At 49.6% G+C, this 20029-nt stretch overlaps 3 protein-coding genes across 3 annotated transcripts; 1 reads left to right on the forward strand and 2 right to left on the reverse strand.

Annotated features, from left to right (window-relative positions):
• Positions 1-314: 314 nt before the first annotated feature.
• FIESC28_06700 (uncharacterized protein) lies at positions 315-2234 on the reverse strand (the record flags this gene model as incomplete). The annotated part of the gene is made up of 7 exons (XM_031160843.1): positions 315-468; positions 527-604; positions 654-914; positions 962-1053; positions 1106-1195; positions 1250-1340; positions 1393-2234. The coding sequence occupies 7 exons, from the start codon at positions 2232-2234 to the stop codon at positions 315-317; spliced, it is 1608 nt and encodes a 535-aa protein (XP_031015221.1).
• Positions 2235-5328: 3094 nt separating this feature from the next.
• Positions 5329-7532, reverse strand: FIESC28_06701 (uncharacterized protein; the record flags this gene model as incomplete). The annotated part of the gene is made up of 3 exons (XM_031160844.1): positions 5329-5346; positions 5417-5695; positions 5751-7532. 3 exons carry the CDS (start codon positions 7530-7532, stop codon positions 5329-5331), a joined length of 2079 nt encoding a protein of 692 aa, XP_031015222.1.
• A 3789-nt stretch (positions 7533-11321) lies between these two features.
• On the forward strand, positions 11322-19949 carry FIESC28_06702 (uncharacterized protein; the record flags this gene model as incomplete). The annotated part of the gene is made up of 3 exons (XM_031160845.1): positions 11322-11618; positions 11669-18498; positions 19262-19949. 3 exons carry the CDS (start codon positions 11322-11324, stop codon positions 19947-19949), a joined length of 7815 nt encoding a protein of 2604 aa, XP_031015223.1.
• Positions 19950-20029: the final 80 nt, after the last annotated feature.

The following is a 20029-nucleotide window of genomic DNA, read 5'->3' on the forward strand; positions in this document are numbered from 1 at the left end:
TCTTCTGTTCTACACATCACTGACTCTGCAAACAATTGAAGGATTCTATGACATTAATAAAGATCTGCTCTAAACGCCTTCGTCTGGTACAAGTGACCCCGAATCTAAGCTACAAAAGCTCATGACATCAAAATCATGGCATGAATCTCCCCAGTGTAACATCTACTTATACCATAAGATGTTGCACGATTGCTTATGTCTCGATGTCGAGCCAGACGCCTCAAAAAGCAGAAAAGAAAATTGATGAAAAAGCGCGAGTACGGGCATGGCCGACCATACGAAGTCGGTAGCCAATTGTTGATAGAACTGTGAGTTTAAACTTCCTTCTTGGGTTCCTTCTTGAGAGAAGGGGATGCGTCGAAAGAGGTACCAGCGACAATGGTCTCAGCACGAACGGTCGTGTTCTCACCACACTCGGACGACGTGGGCGTGACGACTGCGTCATCGGCGGACAAGTTGGGAGCTGTTCTAGTTTCAAGGTTAGATAAACCTCAAAATTTCACGACCCAACAATCCCGCTTCATACCCAGTGGGTTGACGCTGAGGTCCCGCACGTCGATCCGCATCGCTGGTATCAGATCCAGTGTGGTCCGCAGACATAGGACTGGAAAAGTGTTAGCATCGCTGTGAAGAATAAGAAGTTTTGTACCTACGGGCGGGTAATAGGGACTGCCGCTCGTCGGTTCTGTGCATGATGGGGGAACATGGAGCCACCGTAGCCGACGAGAGGAGTACCGTAGGCACCAATGTTGTACTCGTTGGTTCGGAACTGGCGGCGCTCAGCGGTGACACGCTTCAATTCCTTCTGGGCTGGGGTATCGGCATAGCGAATGTTCATGAGAAGACCTTCCTCGCCAACAGGCTGGCCATGAAAGTTGTCGATCACATCATCACAAACGTCGCGATTCTCAAAGCTTGTCTGTTGTTAGTGTGGCTCAAATTTCTGATAGTTTGGACATACCGAGCGAAACCAACACCTCGGCTATTGCCCATGCTGTCGCGAAGAATTTTGCTGGACAAGATGGTGTAGCCCCGGAAGATGACACCAAGTTCCTAGGGAGAGTCAGGATCTCACAGCCAGTTGCGATAATTGGAATGAACTTACCACCTCGGTCAAGGACTTGGGCAGGTTGGAAATGTAGAGGTTGGTTGAGAGCTCATCGCCTTCAGCCTTGAGGCGAGAGTTGAAGGATTCCTGGTAGGATGTTAGTTTCGGCTTGGCCATGACCCATATGCTGGGGGAACATACCCGAGCGAAACCAACTTCATATCCAAGGCGGTGGAATCCGCGGATGCACATCTCGGACTGGGATACCTCGTAAAATTTGGCAAACCCAAATCTAGTCTCGGTCAGCTTTCCTCTGAATGAAGGTTGATGCACAGATAACTTACCCCTTACAAGCGCCTGTACCGGTGTCAATGATGGCCTTGGAGGTCTCGACGTCACCAAAACGAGAGGCGTAATGGAACAGCAGTTCATCGTCGGTGGTGGGGTGGAGACCGCGGATGTAGACGTTGCGGTTGCCAGGAATTCGGTTCTCAAGGCTCTGTTCGAGGCTCTTCATATGACCTGCGGGAGTGAAGACGGCGGGTACTGCCTGGGGAATAGCTGGGTTCTTTGCCAGAAGCTCATCCAGCGCGCGTTCAGATACAGGGGAGGGCTTTGGCTTGTTCGCAGCCTCGGCGTGCTGGGCAACCAGGAGCTGGTGAGGTGATGGTGTGGTGTAAGCAGATCGGTCACTGTGAACCCGGGGACCATGCTCGCGAGGGTGCCAGCTTCCATAGAAAGGAGTGGCAGGGGCAGACTCTGTGGTCGAGTAAGAACCACGGCGATTCTCCAAACCGGGAACATCTGACTGGGTTCGATCACGAGGGTTTGCAGCGTTGGCACGAGCTGGGGTGAATGGAATAAGGGGTCCGGGAAGTGCATATGGGCCGGCATAGCCTCCGTTGATCTGATAGCCAGAATAGTTTGACTCATTGGGATGGTTCATGGACAAAGGCTGAGCACCCTGCATGGGGGCAAGGATAAGGCCATCAGGGGAAACCATGTAAGGTGGCTGCATGGCAACAGATCCAGCTTGAGGGGCAGACATGCCCATGCCAGCGAGGCTCAAGCCGTGGAATTGGTTCATCAAAGCGTTGTGGTCGGCAGACCCAGGGATAGCAAGATGCTGAGGTCGTCGATCGGACTGGTTGGAGAGAAAAGGTGCTGCAACAGTGCTGGATTCCATGATCGTCGTTGAATGAAGATGTATTCTTGAGATATCTGATTTCATTGTATGTTAGTCGGTGTTCATGGAGCGAGAAACCAAGATGGGAATTGCAAGGTCCAGTGAGGTGGAATCCAATGTGAAGTAGGGGGACAGATGATATGAGTGATGGGCTTCTCTTACCTTACAAACAACAGATCGGCTGCAAAGAGCAGTTCAAGATGCGAATAATCGGGGATGTGTGAAAATCTAGCTATGTTTCCAAGTTAGCTGAACAGTCCATGGGTGGCAACAGAACATGAAGAGGGATACTGCTGGAGGAGTAGCTGACGAGCTCCAAGATGTATCCGATGCTAATAAGAATCAAGTCCTTGGGCAGTGGGTAGCCACCTCGAAGGTAGTGATCGAGAGACCAGTGGTGGTATGATAGGGGAAGAGAGAAGTCATGGTGCACGGAAGTAAGGAACCAAACGTACCTCGAGGGCTTGGTTGATGGTCAAGCACCTGATGGACAAAGCAGGCTGAAAGAAGCCGATGATGGCGAACTCTGGAGTACCAAGACTGAGATGAAGTGAAAGTAAGTAAGATAGTCCACGATACCGTGCAAGATGGGAACGAAGGAGATTGAAGGATTGGAGGTGATGTTGTTGTGAGAAAGATGGAAGAGGAAGAGAAGAGGAAGATGGAGGAGAGGGATATGGAGAAGGGGATATAGATCGGCCGCGAGCACCTACCCAAGAATACAAAAAGGAAAATGTCGGAAAGAAGCACTGCTGCAAGTGGAATGATGTAGTGTTGATGAATAGGCAAGAATGATGCTTGAATCGATGCCAAAAGATGAATGTAGTTGATGTTGCGCGACAGAAAGTGCCTAACAATGGATGATGACAATGAGAAAGTGGGACAGAAGAAGAGAATAGAGTTTATTTGGTCGATGAGTAGAAATTGAAATTAAATGCAGAGCGAGAACAGTCATCTGGCAGTGGCATCGCCCGGTGAAGGAAGGTTTACAGCTGGCACTGGCAAGAACTGGGAGGTGAGCCCGGACCAGCTACCAACGCAATGCAATAAGGGAAGGAGGTATGGGCCCAATTGCTTGAGATGCCAGACTTTTTATCCAAGACCCGGACGTTAAGGAAGGAAGGGGCCTGAAAACGACCGTGGACGAGCGAATCCCCGACCTAGGTCCGCGTCATGCCTGCCTGCCATCGAGAAGGAAAGGATCAGAGTAGATCATAACACTTACCTCGATAAAGTAGAGGTTTTTGAAGCATTCAAAGATGGAAAGCAACTTCCCAAGGTTCTCAGTAGATGGAAGCGTCGTGTCTGGCACGTACGGCGTCGGTAATCTGGATATCGCGATATCTTCCAGCGACAAAGAACAGTCAAACACAAGATTAAAATGCCTCGGTTTCTGCAAATACTGCAACTGCTCTTTTACTTGTACTGGGTAGGTTGTCGGTGCTCTTGCAAATTTGCTGCGTATTGGCTCTCCTTTTCTATCCATCTATGTTTCCCCTGGTGCACTCCACGCAAACACTCGTCTGCAAACTCAGACTGCCTATCACTTCATTTTGTGAGCTTAAGTTTATACCGACCCTCCCTGTTCGGCTTTGGTATGCATCGTTTGTTGCTCGGATAAAGGAGCGAGGTTCCTCTTCAAGACGGGTGTTCTGCATCTCCTGCGTACATTGTCACGAACATCTATGCATGAGTGGCCCTACAAGTCGTCTTTTTACGGACACTACTGTTCTCTTCAAACGGCTACCCTAGCTCCTGGGTCAATACCTAACATCTATCTACTGCGATTGGCTGTAGTGTATTGAATTGCTTTTTCCATTCGTTTCCATATGGCGTTCTGAATGGTACGTATCAATGATATGCAGCTCATTCTCGAATTGGTTGGTGCTGCTTAGTCTCGTCGGCCTTGAAGCGGCATCTTTCCATCTTCTCTCTTGACTCGGCCCAGCCACGAACTGTAACTGTGAGCTGAATAGGTACTAAATATCAACATTTGGATTTGGCGGCCTGCATGGCATACCCAAGGCGGTTACCTGCAATAATCCACACCATGATCGTCAAGTTTGTTTGACCAGCGTCGAACAATATGATTAAAGCTACCTGATGGTTGTAATGTATTGACCTGTTGGGTGTTGTCAGGCTAGGGCAATATGTATTGAGCCCTCGGTGCAGAAGTACTTACTACCTCCTAGTAGGTAGTCCTGGACAGCGAACGTGATGTTCATAAGCTGTTGCGACTTTTCTTCTTCTATCACTAGTTATGCCGAATGCTCAATCAATCCTGTTTAGGCTCTACAATCACCCGGCCTCCCATTTCTCAGACAGTTGGAGGTTACTTTGCGGCTCATTCATGGTGACTTAAGGTTCTATCCCACATGCTTCTCGAAGGCTTCCCCGCCTTGGACCATATATCAGATCACCGTTATAGTTACTAATCAAAGTGAGTTCCAGATCCTTGGGACTGACTTTGTGCGAATGTTGTGAAAACACCCTCGGTGTTACTCCAGTATAAAAGGATTGTTCAAGTACCGAGCGAATGCAGGTTCGCAGCGAATCAAAGCTCTCCACGGACTTGCATACATCTTTTCAGAGAACAAATAAACAATCCGATTGCATCATGCAACGCTTCAGATTAGGGAGGTCGGAAAGCCTTGTTAGCCATGTGGGTGCAGGGTAAACATCGAGGCTCGTTTGATCTCGCACAACATGCCACACTCCGATGTTCTACAAACACGAGTAGGCTAAACACAAAGATTTTGTACTTGAATAAATTGTTTCTGCTTGCTTCTTCGAATCTAGCTGGGCCAAAAGGCGTGACAACGCAGCATAACCAATGTCCCCTGGACATGTGACATGTAATTCAACCAACAGTGTAGATGCCACAAACCATTTATCGCATATATACCAGTCAATCCCAACACCAACCCATCTAATACCCGCAAGAAAGATTCCGAGTCTACTTCATGTATGCTCATCAGATATCACTACCATCATTATAGATAGTAGTGGAGCAGAACGCCGGCCGTGAAACCCGACAAGTCATCGCCACCTATAAACCCAAATGCAGCATGCCGCCGAGCAATGCTTTCTTTTTTTATGACCAAACGTCCTCCTGCAAGCCACTCAGTCAGTAAACGTTTCCCAATGGAATACGCGGGGGGCAGCATATAGCCACTACATACCTGGTATTGGTTTGCCGATCTCATGTTCTTCACAATCTCCTCACCCTTGGCCTCGGACACTCCACGTCCCTCAGCAATGATTTGCGCCAAAACAGTGTTAACTTCGCGGGCCATGTTCGCAGCGTCACCGCAAACGTAAAAATAGGCCTTTTGGGAGAGCAGATCGCTGACCTCCTTGGCGCGCTCCTTGAGACGATGCTGGACATAAACCTTCTTGGAGCTCTCTCGAGAAAAGGCAGTAATCAGCTCGAACTTGTCGCCAAGAGCCTCCTTGTATTCCTGGAACCAGTTAGTAAGCGGTTTTACGGGTATTGGGCTGACATTGATGACTTACCTGGAATTCCTTCTCATACATGAAATCTTCACTAGCCTTTCGGCAACCGAAGAACAACAGAGTCTTGCCAACGTCGACACCATCGCGGGCCAGCTTAGCACGTTCTTGGACGAAACCACGGAAAGGAGCGACACCAGTACCAGGACCAATCATGATGATAGGCTTGCCGGGATCCGAAGGTAGCTTGAAGTTGGAGTGACGAACATGGACAGGAACGTGAATACCGTCATACTTGTTGCGAGGACCAGTGAGCTCGTATGTCTGACCGAAGGGTGCTGGGTTGGGGTCGCCATTCTGCTTCTGCTTGAGGGCAAAGAGGTAGTTCGTAGCGACACCGCGGAAAGGTTCATCTCGGCCAGGGATTTGCTGGGACTCGACGACGGCAGTAATAGAGATCTTCTTAGGCTGGACCAGAGAGGAGGAAGAGATAGAGTAGTAACGAGGCTGGAGCTTGGTGAGACCCTCAATAAAGGCAGAGAAGGGAATCTTAGTCCACTTCTCACCCTTGCTGACGCTGGCGAGGAAACGAGCGATATTGTAGTAGTGAGGGCCGGTCTTCTCGTGGAAATAGTCCTTGTCACTGCCGAGGCGGTTCATTTCAGCCTTGACATCTTCGGTGGGAGCGAAAGCAGCGAGGGTAGAAACGAATTGACGGGAAACAGGGGCGCAGATCTCGAGGTGGTATCGCAGGATAGCATCGTAAGTTGTAGGGTTGGGGAAGGGGACCTTGGCGGTGGGTTCGAGAGCCTTGACGGTGACAACGGTGTGCTGCTTGCCAGAGAGATCGAGAATATCCAGGAATCGGTCAACCTCCTCGCCGGGGTTTGTGGGCCAGATAGCAATGTGATCACCAGTCTCGTACTTGAGGTTGGAACCGCTGATGTCGACTTCCATGTGGAGGCAGTTTCTATCCTTGGCGGAGAAGAGCTCGTAAGATTCGGCAATAGGGGCAATGTAGGGGTTGTGAGAGTTGAAAGGTCCCTTGGCGGTACCTTCGAGATGCAGCTTGTTGGGTTCACCGAGATACACTTCGTTGGCCTCCGGGCTCAGGTCGTCACGCTCGTTGATGGCAAAGATGGGCTCGTAGACGGCTTCACGCTCTTCCAGTCCCATCTTCTTGGCAAGGGCCTCCCACATGGGATCCTTCCAGGCCAAAAAGTCCTCTTCCATAGTGCCGGCACCATCGTCACCTTCACCAGCCTCGCCGATGCGGTGAGCACCAAGTTTCTCAAGAGCCTTGTTAACGTTGCGGACCATGGAATTGTAATGCTCGTAGGTGTTGTTTCCGAGACCGAAAGCGACATAGTTGAGGTTGCCAAGAGCGGGATCGTTACCCTCAGCGAAGGTAGCGTCCTCACCGGTGATGAACTCGTAGAAATCGACTGCGTTATCGGTAGGCTCGCCTTCACCGTAAGTTGCAAGAACGAACATAACGACGTTGTCATTGGGAACAGTATCAAGGTTATCGAAATCGTAGTCTTCAAGATCGGCAATCATGGTGTTGAGTCCGAATCGGCTCTTACCCTCCTTGGCGAGACGAGAAGCATAGTCTTCAGCAGTACCAGTCTGAGAACCGTAGAAGACGACACAGTTCTTGCCAGATTCCTCCATGGCCTCGACGATGTTCCTCGTGCGACCGGGCTTAGCGGCACCGCCGGCAGCGAAGCCATTGGCATAAGGGTCCTTGGTGACACCCCATAGCTTTCCCTTTGTGAAGTATGCGATCGTTCCGAGGAAAATGACGCCAAGGACGATAACGTCCAGAGTGTCGAGTTCAGCCATGACGGCTACTGAAGCGCGGGAGCGACTTTGCGGTCAAAGGTGAGAAAAAAGTCCTAGGAACAGAGATTGAAGCCTGTAACGAAGTAGAAACTGCCCGGTTTCGACAGAGTTTCGAGATTTTTTCTCCCAATGGTTGTGCTATCACCAATGGTCGTCGGCCGGAAAGGAGGCGGGGGGATGAGGGACAGTGGGATGTGGCGCTGAGCGTCTAAAAACAAGATGTGCTGTCAGTAACGATTTTGCGCTAAAAGTTTTAGGAGATTAAATGCATGATCCTAGGATTCTCTATCGTGCGAGGCGAATCTGTTGGTGGGACGGACTTACATCAAAGGATCAGCACTAATCTTGAACTTGGGCCACTTGCTCGCAAACTTGCCTCGTTCGACAACGTGTCGAGAGTAAAGTGAGAGGAACAAGTGACAGATCTGTAAAGTGCAGCGCTGTTCAAACGACTCAAGCGAGAAATCAATCAGATAAGCGTTGGCTTCCGCCCTGTAGACCAACCCAAGTGGACACTTCAACGGAGACGAGAAAGTGAAAGGTGGCTACTCCAACCAGACAATTCAACGGTTGGTCCCGTGGTTTTATCTTGGTCGGGGGATTCGGATTGAACCCTTTGGATTTCGGGGGGTTTCTAGGTTCAGTTGTTGGGGCTCTCCCGGTCTGTAGCAGGGGTTCGTTCAGTGGGTGGTTATGGTCTGTAACTCAAGTACCGATCTCCAAGGTCATGAGTCCTGTCCTGTCTGTCGTTGAAGAGGAAGGAAGGATGCGACAGTTGAGCTCTGATGAGTCGTCCAACAGAAAAAGAAAATAAATCAGAACAAGAAAAGAGACCAAGTTTGAAACTTGAAGCGGGAATCTCTATATTCTGTAGTCTACGGGTAGATAGATTATCTTATCCAGAGCGAAGCCGGGACCCCGGAACTAAAGAGTCGGCCGTCGTATCATGAGATCTTGCGGCCGACGCCGGCGGGGTCCCGAAAACGAACACGGCCGTTCACGGTTCAGGCTCATCAGTCAGCCTTTCAGGCCCGCCATTAACCATTCATCGCTCACCATCTCCATAGAATTTCCAGTGGGAGATACTTACCGTAATTGACTCCCGGTTGACTCTTTCACTGGCCGCGGCATTCCGGTCAATGAGATCTCTTTGACTGCCTCCCCGCGTTTTCCTCCCGCTTGTATGATCAACTAACAGCACGTTAGCTCTTCTCCTCACATCCAAGTATTGGATTCCGAGCCGTTTTCTCCAAAGATCCCCAAACCAAATCATTTTTCGTGTCTGCTGATTCCGAAATTCCGCCCCCCAAATTCATGTGCGGAAATCAATGATTATGTCCGCGGCAATGCCTCCAAGTGCCGAGCCCAGATGCCTTGATTGCTTCAACAACCCCTCAAACTATCAGACACAGAGTTCAATCATTTGGAAGATTCGCGAAGTCTGAGAAACTACAAAGAAGAGTAAGTATGTCACTTGGTAAAACATAGTTGCTATTGTTGTTCAAACATGGCTTCAGGTATCCTCACTGGCTTACCGTTTGGCTGAGAACAATACAAAGCCTTGACTTAGTCAATGATGCAGTCTTTAACCTAGATACTAATGAACCGTGCATGTGATGTTAATTGAACAAGCACCTTGTTATGAAAGAAAACGGTCTTGCTGGAATGCGGGATATCAATAAGCCACACTGCGACTCTGTCTTGCATGAATGTTGTCTCGCAAGTGGTTCTAGTAATAACCAAAGAACCATTCTCTTACGTGAACTACCCGACTCCTTCAGCTTGCAGAGTCTCTTCTTGGTCATCGCCACTCACTAAGGCAGGTCAAATCACACCGCTGACATGAACACTATCTCACCAAACGCTTTATTTGTGTGTAGGCATCAGAAAATGATAACATCCCGTGCTTCCAGAAGCTTGGCCGTTCCTTTACCCGCATGCGAGATTGACACCGCCTGTTCCTCTCCGTACGGGATGAACTGCTATTGGACACTGATTGCTTTTTCATAGTGTCTGAACAAACGTGGCCAGTTCTCGACTCATGCAGAATCCTTGGTGTTCTTCCACAAGGAGTTGCCATAACCGGGAGGTTCTAGGGTAAGGCGCATTAGAAGCCTTCCATTTGACCCATAAGAGCTCGCTTGATAACCTCCATGGGGACTCTATATTGTGCGCGATCCCATATTAATAGCGAGATAGCGAGGTACATACATGATTCCCACCTGAGCTTTCATGCTAACCCAAGGATAGCCTTAACGAAGACGAGCTCCATACCATCCCCCATACCGGTACAGCGATCAGCATGGAAACAAATGCTGCTGCACTGTAATGTACGTTTGATGGGCATCTGGGTCCTTTTGATCCTTGCTAGGCGATTCAATTAGGCAGGTTCACATCTCCTGACAATTAGCGAGCCATAATATGGCTCGGACTCTTATGTTCAACCTCAACGAGTCATTCTCGCATATCAATGTCTCGCGGATGAGATCTTGAACCCTGAGCCAAGGGATCACCCAAGCCCCCTTCCAAAAAAAGAACCCTATTTGACAGCCGCGAGGTGGCGCGCCAGGTTTCCCAAGGGCCCGTCATCCCATGTCGGTTGATCCTAGCTCCGCTGATAGGCTGCGGCCCTTGCAGATGTTGGCAAGGATGACTGCTGAAAACACTGCGAATCGTCGACCATGTTAGCATATCTGCCATGTGTTAAAGCGCTCTGGTTTCTTTTGGCTCCATAGCAGCCGGGCTCTTTAAGGGTTCGGACAAGCCATACAGCGGGCCGGGCCAATGCTTTGTGGGCAAGCTGACGGTAGCGTCATTGCGCGCCTGTGGTCCAGCCTTCAAAGCCAGTCAGTCGGTCGTGTTCTTTGTTGTCTTGTCAAAAAAGACTCCCTCGTATGCTGCACATGCACAGTAGCATCCCTTGTCTTGTCTTGACCCCGTCCCCGTAAATAGCCAGCCAGCGCTCTTCCCATTCTTATTTTCTTTCGTTCAGTTGCGATACTGACTTTGAAATTGGTGAATCGCCATAGATCATGGGATTGCGATATAGAACTTGAGGATGGGTAAGTCAAAATCCAAAGCTTTTGCAGGTGCCCACTCGCTGCACTCACTCTCTGCTTTACACCAACCCGACCCCTCTCTTCCCGCACCACCTCTAAAATTTGGGCTTGGGCTGTATCGCGGGAATACCTTCGTCATCCTATCTGTCAGCGCAAGGTAGCTTTGTTGATTCGCTACAGCAGAGCTGTCTGTTTTCCCGCCTGCAGTTGGCGTTGGCGTTAGTAGCTGGCTCTCAGGCCCTGTCCTCGCGCTTCAAACGTCTCCGCTCCTGTTTCACCAATATCTTCGAACATCTGAGCAAACATATATCCATTGTTGACTAACCCCCTTGTGTGACCCGTAGTGCCGTCGCAGCCGCAGCCGGACCACCTGCAGGATACACTCAGGTACGCTCCCCGGCCTGCTCCTAGACTCGACGAGGAGGACGAAGATGAGAGAAGCTGGGACCGAGCACTACGCCCTGTAGCTTCAGATTCGCCAGTCGCCCATCGATTTGGACATTCGCGAGATTCCTCCGCCGAAAAGATCTCCCAGACACACCAACCCTTGGCCTCCCCACGACTTCACGGACCGCACTCGAGAAGCCCACTCGGAGGAGTCGTTGAACGAATAATAGATCCCAAGAGTGCAACCTACGGCCATCACCGTCAAACCTCGATCGTACACGGCTACCAACATTCAAGAAATGGCAGCTTGGCCTCAACCAGCTCCAGTCCGTTAAGCCCACAGATGATTGCAGCCGCTGGCGTCGGCCTTGATCGCCCAGACATGCAATCGGTGGCCACCCGTATCGATGGCGACTCCGGCTATCCATCACGGCCCCCTACATCCCTCTCCGGAAATGTAGCGACCATGGACCGTCCCAACGCTGCCGATGCTCCCTACGGCCAGACCCAACGCAAGCTCGAACGAATGCACAGCAAATCGCGGCGCGACCATACCCCCCATCACTCGCACTCGTCTCGCCATCACAAGGACGAGCAGAAGACTGTTGGCGAGTATGCGCTACATGTGTTGTTCACTTCGGTCAGTGAAGCTTTGATGTTATCAATGCGCGCCACGGCTGACTTTAATAGTTTATTGCACAAGCAGAAGAAAAGTTGACGGAATGTGTGACGGTTCCTCTCGACCCCGAACCAAACGTTGAACAAGTATGCGGCCCCGGCGTCGACCCGGCATTCGATCAATTGATTGTCGCTTTAGGCCATATCGCTAGCCCGAAGCCAAAAGCATTAATAGACTCCATGATGCTCTGGAGAAAAAGCAAAAGTGATGCCGCCAATGAAGCCCGCAGTCATCTTCAACAATCTCGGAATGCGATGCCAGGAGGAGCGCCCCTTCTTCGAAGAAACACGGAACCAGTGCAGGCTGGAATACCGGGCCAAGGAGGTCCCGATGCCGCATTTCCTAATGGCCCGCCCACTCTCGCAGCAAGACAAGAATTTGTGGCACAAGCTGAGCGTCGGTCAACCGTGTCTATATATATTCTTTGCCGTGTCCTCCTTGAAGTCATCAGTCAAAGCAACCTTCCTTCGATCACTCCCGAAATGGAAGAGAAGCTGGAAAACATCATTTTTGGACAACTCAAGATTGCTGATACAGAGCAATTGATGATGTCACCGCTCAAGCTTGCCAATTGGAATCTCTTTGCCCAACTCCTGGGTCATATGAGTGGTATTAATTTTACCGGAGTTACTAAGAGGTTCATTGAAGACCTGGAAGGCTCTCTTCAGGCACGAGAACGCGTGGTGAAGAGCCCTACCACATCGTCGCACCCTGGCCGAGACGTCGAGGGGAAGGTAGAGCTTGTGTTAGGAGGCATGAAACATCTGAAGCTCAAGATCTCACCTGAAGAATCCTGGGAACAATGTTGTGATTTTCTCATCTCCCTCGGTCGTCTCTTCCAAAAGTCACATGGACAAAAGATTAAGACAGCCTTTTGCCAGGTGATAGAGATGCTTCTTCTCCCGATTGCAGCAAAGGCAAGCAATAGCCATTTCATGCATCCAAAATGGGCAGAAGTGCTTGCTGCTGTTGGACCTCGGTTGGCTCAGATGTTCATGAAACCTAGACATTGGAATTTCGCATTTCCACTTACCGCTACACTTCTTTGTGTTTCTTCTCCCGACAATTTTGGTTCTCAGTGGTTGCAACTGATACTACCTCTGCAGGCCAAGATCAAGGATCGGGCCACTAAGCCTCTCTGCCTTCAAGTCATCTCTCGTTTGCTGTGGACGTTCTTGTACCGCACTAATGAGACATTTCAAAGCAGTCTACGCAAGATTGATGAGGTCATGAAACTTGTTTTGCCATCATCCAAGCGAAGCCTGGTTGCTTCTGACACTGCTTGCACCGAACCTTTGATCCAAATTATTCGGATTGTTGGCTTCAAGTATCCTGAATATTGTTTCAGGAATGTGGTGTTTCCTCTCATCAATGCTGAGTTGTTTATTTCTAATAAAGAACTGAAGGTTGAGCAGCTGGATCCTGATAGAGTTGTGGTGGGCATCAGAGCCTTCCTCTACATCATGTCAGATCTAGAAAATGGTGAACAAGGAAGGCCGCCATTCCCTCAGTCTTTTGGAACCCCAAATCACAATTCGCTGCCTGACCGATTTCCTGTCTCTCCAGCTATCTCTTCTCCTCGCAACCTTCCTCTGTCTCAGCCAGCAACAGCTTCGAAAGAAGAGTATATATCTCGTCCTGTATTGACACATGTTCTGAGTGACGGAGTCCGGGAATTCTACGTCAAATTCTGTGAGATTCTAGGCAAGATCACTATTATTTGCGACAACACTTTTGGAGGCCAAGCGGCACTGGATGAGAAGTTCAGCAGCCCTCTGCCGAAAACACCCATCACAGAGACCTTCACCTTCTCCCGTAAAGACGATCACCAAAATGCTGCAGACCAGAAACAGGCGTTCTACGAACTTCTTCATGTAGCCGTTCAAGCGTTGCCTCGCTGCCTCTCTGTCGACATCCCCTTCAATTCCTTAATCAATTTATTGTGTACTGGCACGGCACATGTGCAGTACAACATTGCTGAGTCGTCAGCCAATTCTTTGAAGGCTATCGCCCGGCAATCGCACGCTCAGCAGGTTACTATGGGGTTTGCCCGATTTATTTTCAATTTTGACGATCGGTACTCGACAATGTCCGATGGCGGAATGCTTGGCCATAGCCACATCGAGAACACCTTGCGTTTATACGTGGAGTTGTTGCAAATATGGATTGAAGAGATTAGACAAAAGACCAGAGACGCCGCTACAGACGAACCGGAAGCAAACGCCTCAGATAAACGAGCCATAAAACTTGATCTTTCTAGCATATGGGCAGAGGTAGACCAAGCAGAAGCTCATGGGTTGTTCTTCCTTTGTTCACAATCACGCCGTGTTCGCCACTTTGCGGTCACCGTTCTTCGTTTAATTGTTGAGTTCGATAAGGCCCTCCGAAAAGAATCAGCCGAAGACAAGGACTCCATAAGACTCATTGATATCCTTGAGAGGGAATCTAGCAAGGTCATGGACTTCAACGACGAGCAGCTCTCTGTTGCCGAACGAAGCCGATTACAACGAGGCCTGCAAAACACCAACAACCAGGGCCCCCTTGTTGAGCTTTGCGCTAGTGATGTCTCGTATGACACAACTCTATGGTTCAAGATCTTCCCCAAACTCATTCGGATGGCCTACGAGAAGTGCCCGTTCACAGTCACCATATGTCGTGATCTTATCTGCAATCGCATTCTGCAAATGTACAAACCGATCGTGTACCTGTCCGAACCTTCACGAGGCCTCTACTACAACAATGAGACCGGTAGTGCTCGGCTTGGGGCAAGATCTGCAACAACCCAACCTGAAGTAATGGTGGAGCAATGGAAGCTGTACTTGATATTTGCTTGTACGACGCTCGCCGATCCAGGTGCTTTGCCCACGCCGCAAGATCCTCAGCATGTCCGAATGGCCTCCAAGGCATCTTCCAAGGATAAGATCGTGACGGCTCGGATGCTGTTCAAGTACCTAATCCCTCTACTGTCTGTGTCGTCCGCATCTGTACGAGACGCTGTTGTCGTTGCCATGGGTTCTATCAACATTCATATCTATCGAACATTGCTCGAGGAACTGCAAGGCCAGGTTTCTCGATGCAACGACGAGGCACGAGCTCGGATACACCAAAGGACGAACAGTAACCCCAGAAGGAACAGGAAAATGGATCTTCTTAGAACTGAGATCACGCACGTTTTCAAGCTCACCTCCCATTTTCTCAGTGAGCCGGAGGTTTATAATAACGAGTTTTTCTTGACTACTCTTACCACATATACAAAGGACCTGAAGTTATTCCTCATGGATGGGGAGGTTCAAATGGACTGGGAATTCCAGAAACTCCGACGTCATTACTGTGGTCTTATGGAAGCACTCTTCGAAGGCATCAATAGAACCAAAGATCCGTCCCGGTGGATGACGTTCGAGTCTCGCAAGTCGGCATTTTCGCTCATGGAAGACTGGTGTGGTTTTTCACCGAATCAAAACCAGATTCGCGTCCGTGAAGATACCATGCGCCAATCGCTGATCGACCAGCAGACGTTGGGTGAGCGAGGCACTGCCACCGCTGCAATGGAGATCGAGAAGAGGAATCTCCGCACTGCAGCCCTCAGTGCTATGGCCGCTTTGTGTGGTGGTCCTATTAGTGTCACAACCGAGAGCAATGTCGTCCTTCAATTCGACGTTCGACGCATGCTTGCTTGGATAGACTCCATTTTCAACTCTGGAAGTGACAAGATGAACGTCATTGGCAGAAGGGCTTTGCAAAACTTGATCATCCACAATCGAGAGGTCCCTTACTTGATGGAGCATTGCATTATGCGATGTTACTTGGCAGAGGTACCTAAGGTGCTGGAAAGTTACTTCACCGTTGTCACACAAGTCTTGCAGGAACATATTGACTATCCTTGTCCCTTCTGGAAGCTACTTGGCCTCTGCCTTTTCACCCTTGGCAATGACCAAAGCGAGATTCGATCGAAATCTGCAGCTGTTTTACGTTGCCTGGAAGTGAGGCAACAGAGAAACTCAAAGATCCAGGACTTCGACATCAGCATTTCCGATAAAACACAGGCTGTCTACAAGCTAGCACAATTCGAGATCTCTACCCGTCTTGCCAAGCAACACACAGAGTTAGCCTTCCACATCTTCTCCGAATTCACCCTCTACTTTAAGGAGCTGCAGCCTGCGGCCCAACGAAATGTTGTTGCAGTCATGCTGCCCTGGATCCAGTCCATAGAGTTGAAGCTGGATCCAAGCGGTGGACCAGCAGCACCATCTTTCGTGCTTCTTGCAAACCTCCTTGAGATCACTATAAAGTCTAGCGGAGCACTACACAACGAAGTACAAGCTCTTTGGCAAGCTCTTGCAACAGGGCCTTATCCAGGGAATGTCCGCCTAGTCCTCGAATTCATCATGCAGCTGTGTCTCGAGCGACGAGAACAGAACTTTGTCGAGTACGCCAAGCAGATTGTCGTGTTCCTTTCAACAACGAACAGCACGCCTGGCATCAAAGTCGTTGAATTCCTCCTTATGCAAATAACTCCCAAAGCAATGGTACCGAACGAAAAGCGAGATGCGGTAGAGCCGCCAGCTGATATCAATCTTTTGCCATACTGTGCCGATTTAGCTGAGGCTCTGCCAGTTGGGACCAAGCAAGCAGGTTTCTCTCTTGGTCAATTATCCCTGATCCTTCTCGTGGACTTGATGGTATCACCCGTTCACCTCACCCAGGAGAACGTCCCGCTTCTTCTTCAGGTTGTCACCGTTCTATGGGATCACTACACGCCGCTGGTTCAGGAGCAGGCGCGAGAGATGCTGGTGCACCTTATTCACGAAGTAGTGATCTCTCAGATTGACGATCAAACCCAGGACGTTGATAAGAAAGCTATCGAGGATCTGATAGACTTAGTCCGTCGGCACGATCGATCCGTCGTTTGGGGGTATGAAGATAGCAACGGCAAGGTGGATGATCATGACAGCAAAGTGCCACCAAGCATGGAATTCCTCACAGCCGAGGTCATCAAGACCTTTGAAATAACATTCCCGGGAATTAAAGAACATTGGGGACGACTTTCGTTGACTTGGGCCACATCTTGTCCTGTTCGACACCTTGCCTGTCGATCATTCCAGATTTTCAGATGTGTTCTTACATCTGTTGACCAGGCCATGCTTGGAGACATGCTTGCTCGATTGTCCAACACGATTGCGGACGAGGACCCAGAAATCCAGTCCTTCTCAATGGAAATCTTGACAACCCTGAAGACTATTATTGTCAAGCTTGAAGCTGATGACCTCCTCAGCTTCCCACAATTATTCTGGACCACATGTGCTTGTCTAGAATCTATCAACGAACGGGAATTTCTGGAAGCTGTTGAGATGCTCAATAAATTCCTCACCAAGCTGGATCTGAGCTCACCTAATGTGCGCCGAATACTTGCTGACGGTCAACCATCTCGATGGGAGGGGATCTTCGAAGGTATACAGCCTCTACTCCACAAGGGTCTGAGGTCGTCACTTTGCTGGCAGCCCACCCTCGACACGATAGACAAGTTGGTTCTACTACCCAGCGACGGGCTAGTCGGAGATGATAGGCGTCTGTTCTTCTCGCTACTTGCCAATTTCCCCCGATTTCTGAATGAGCTCGAAAAGCCCATTCCAGACGACAGTGTTGTGCAGACATCAAGACTGCTTCAGGAAGAAGCGGACAATCAGGGTTTGGGCCTTATTGCCGAAGCCCTGGATGACTTTGCTATGGGAAATACCCAGGATAGCAGCAAAGACTTCCTCATCGAGTTGTGGGCAGCTTTGCGAGAATACTACCTCCCTCAAATGGATTTCCAGATGGTCACCTTTTTGCTCGGCCTTCTCACAAATTCCCTGTCTTGGGTCAAGATTCAGACAATGAGAATCCTTTGTGTGGCAATTCCTGAAGTTGACATGCGCAAGCCGGAGCTTGCTGGGCACGGATCTGACCTGATCTCGCCGCTGCTCCGATTGTTGCAGACAGAATTCTGCATGGAGGCGCTAGAGGTATTGGACAACATCATGACCATGTCTGGCAATCACATGGACAAGCATCACCTCAGAATGAGTATGACGCGCCCGACCTCGAAGGCAATTCGAAAGGAATATGAGCGTACGCAAAGTCTCTTTGGAATTCCTGAAGCATCAGGATGGGCCATTCCTGTACCTGCAAAGAAGACAGATGCTACGCGAGCCAATATTCATGCCGCATTCTACACCTGTCAGGGCTCAGAGGGCATGCTTACCGAGACCGCCCCGACGCCGGATGTTGAGTTCCATGCCGACGACTTCCCTTACAACTACTTTGGTGCACCAGAGCGAACCGAAACCATGCTATCGGACGAGGGCCGTGGCGATGTCCACGCAGCTGATCTGGCAACTAAACTGGACAGTCTTGACGACTTCTTCGACGAGCCGTCAAGCCCTGCGACCGATGACGATGGCCGGTCTTCAAGGACGATCACCGAATACACACCAGAATCATTCGAGACTGGAGCAGAGCTTTACGATGAACAGATCCTGCCCATCCTTCACGAAGCGTCAAACAATACATCTTTCCAGAATGGGTTTGCCGACCGGTCTCCAGGGCTCTCGAGAGAAGCAAGCTCAAATACCATGACACCGGGTGCCTTTAGTGTGATTATTCCCCCAGCGCGACCGGGACTTCATTCTAGATCCATCACGTCCCCTTCTGCGCCAGCTTCTTATCAACCACAAATGGGCGAAATCGTGTCCGATGATGAATATCTTGGAGGTTACTCAGACGCCGACGATGAGCGACCTGGTACAGGACATACCGAGGGTGCTTTCTACCTGGAAAACATGATCAAGCCTGTTACTCGAAGGTCACAATCGAGAATAAGGCGTGTACCAAGCGTCCGGCGGGACGAGAGAAGCAGAGAAAAGCCACCACCTCGATCGGCATCACGACTAGCAAACAACGTATTTCCACCAGGGATGCAAGAGCATGCTGAAGGAGATATGTTATGATTGATTGCAAAAAGAAAAAGAGACTGGCTTTTATAGCCGTATTTCTATATAACGTCGGAAATGTTGTATGACGGGTAGAATTTATGCTGCATTGGCGTTGGGAATCTGCATGTAGTTAAACCAAGGGGCTGGACAGGCACCAGCCTGTATAGTACAAAAGCGATTTTAATACAAAGCGACTGAATACATTTGGGGATTTCCTGTATACAAAGTGGTTGATTGCTGATGAGAAGTTCACAAGTGTATAGTGAACATGGTATACATGAATAAGCATACATTTATTGTAACATCACCCCAAAATCACTTTGTTCATCATCTAGTGCTGTATTATTGTTATTATCTCAAAGGGTCGGTCATATCTGGCAGCAGTTGTGAATGCGGTTTCGATATACTCGACTGCCCGGTGATGCGGTTCGGATTAGATGATATATCGCTTTGATGCATACGCAGAATATGCATCTCGTCGAAACATCTACATTTCATAGCCAAGCAAAGACGTATAAACCGAGATCCTCATGAAATAATGTCTATTTTGTTTCGAGGCTTCCGGAATGCCTTGAGACACACAATTCAGCCATCAAGATGTACAGGTACAATAGTTGGCTTAAGGCCCATCAGCAAGACCAGCAAGAAGGCCCCCAAACCTTCAAAGTTGATATACCCTGAAGCACCCAGTAAAGAACATTCCGATCTCGCAACATTTCTATCATATGTGGAACGGACCAGCTTGAACAAAAACTCAACTGTCTATCGGGGCACACACTACGAATACATAGTCGCCGACACACTCTCACAATATGGCTTCCTCCTCAAGCGCGTTGGCGGCCAATCAGATCGAGGCATGGACCTCTTAGGCATATGGACGCTGCCTTCAACGTCGCATACATTCAAAGTGATCCTTCAGTGCAAAGCTGGTGCTCGAAGCGCAAGCCCAATGTACATTCGCGAACTCAAGGGCGCTTTGGCAGCAGCGCCTCCAGGCTGGCGAGGCACTGACGTACTGGGCCTACTAGTAGGAGAAAAACCAGCTACGAAAGGTGTACAGAAAGAGATGCACACTGCCGATGTGGCTCTTGGGTATGTGTGTTGCACGAAAGAGGGCGAAGTGGCGCAGCTGCTATGGAACCTGAAAGCTCAGGAGATGGGACTGGATGGAGTGTCAGTGGGTATCAAGTATGGGGAGGACAAGAACCAGCTTGTGTTGTTTCGTGGCGGAGGAATGCTCCCGCTGTTGCAGAAAGTGGAAACAAAGGAGGAAAACGTGGTGGACGTGTCTGTGCTTGAGGCTGAAAAGGGAGCTGTTTGATGCTACGTGTGGTTGAAAGGACCCATGACCACTATTGTGTGGTTTGTATATTATGTGCCAAACATGTACTACCACTACTG

This window comes from Fusarium coffeatum (assembly GCF_003316985.1).
Source record: "Fusarium coffeatum strain FIESC_28 chromosome Unknown BRIP53273_contig_142, whole genome shotgun sequence".
Classification (NCBI taxonomy): Eukaryota; Fungi; Ascomycota; class Sordariomycetes; order Hypocreales; family Nectriaceae; genus Fusarium; species Fusarium coffeatum.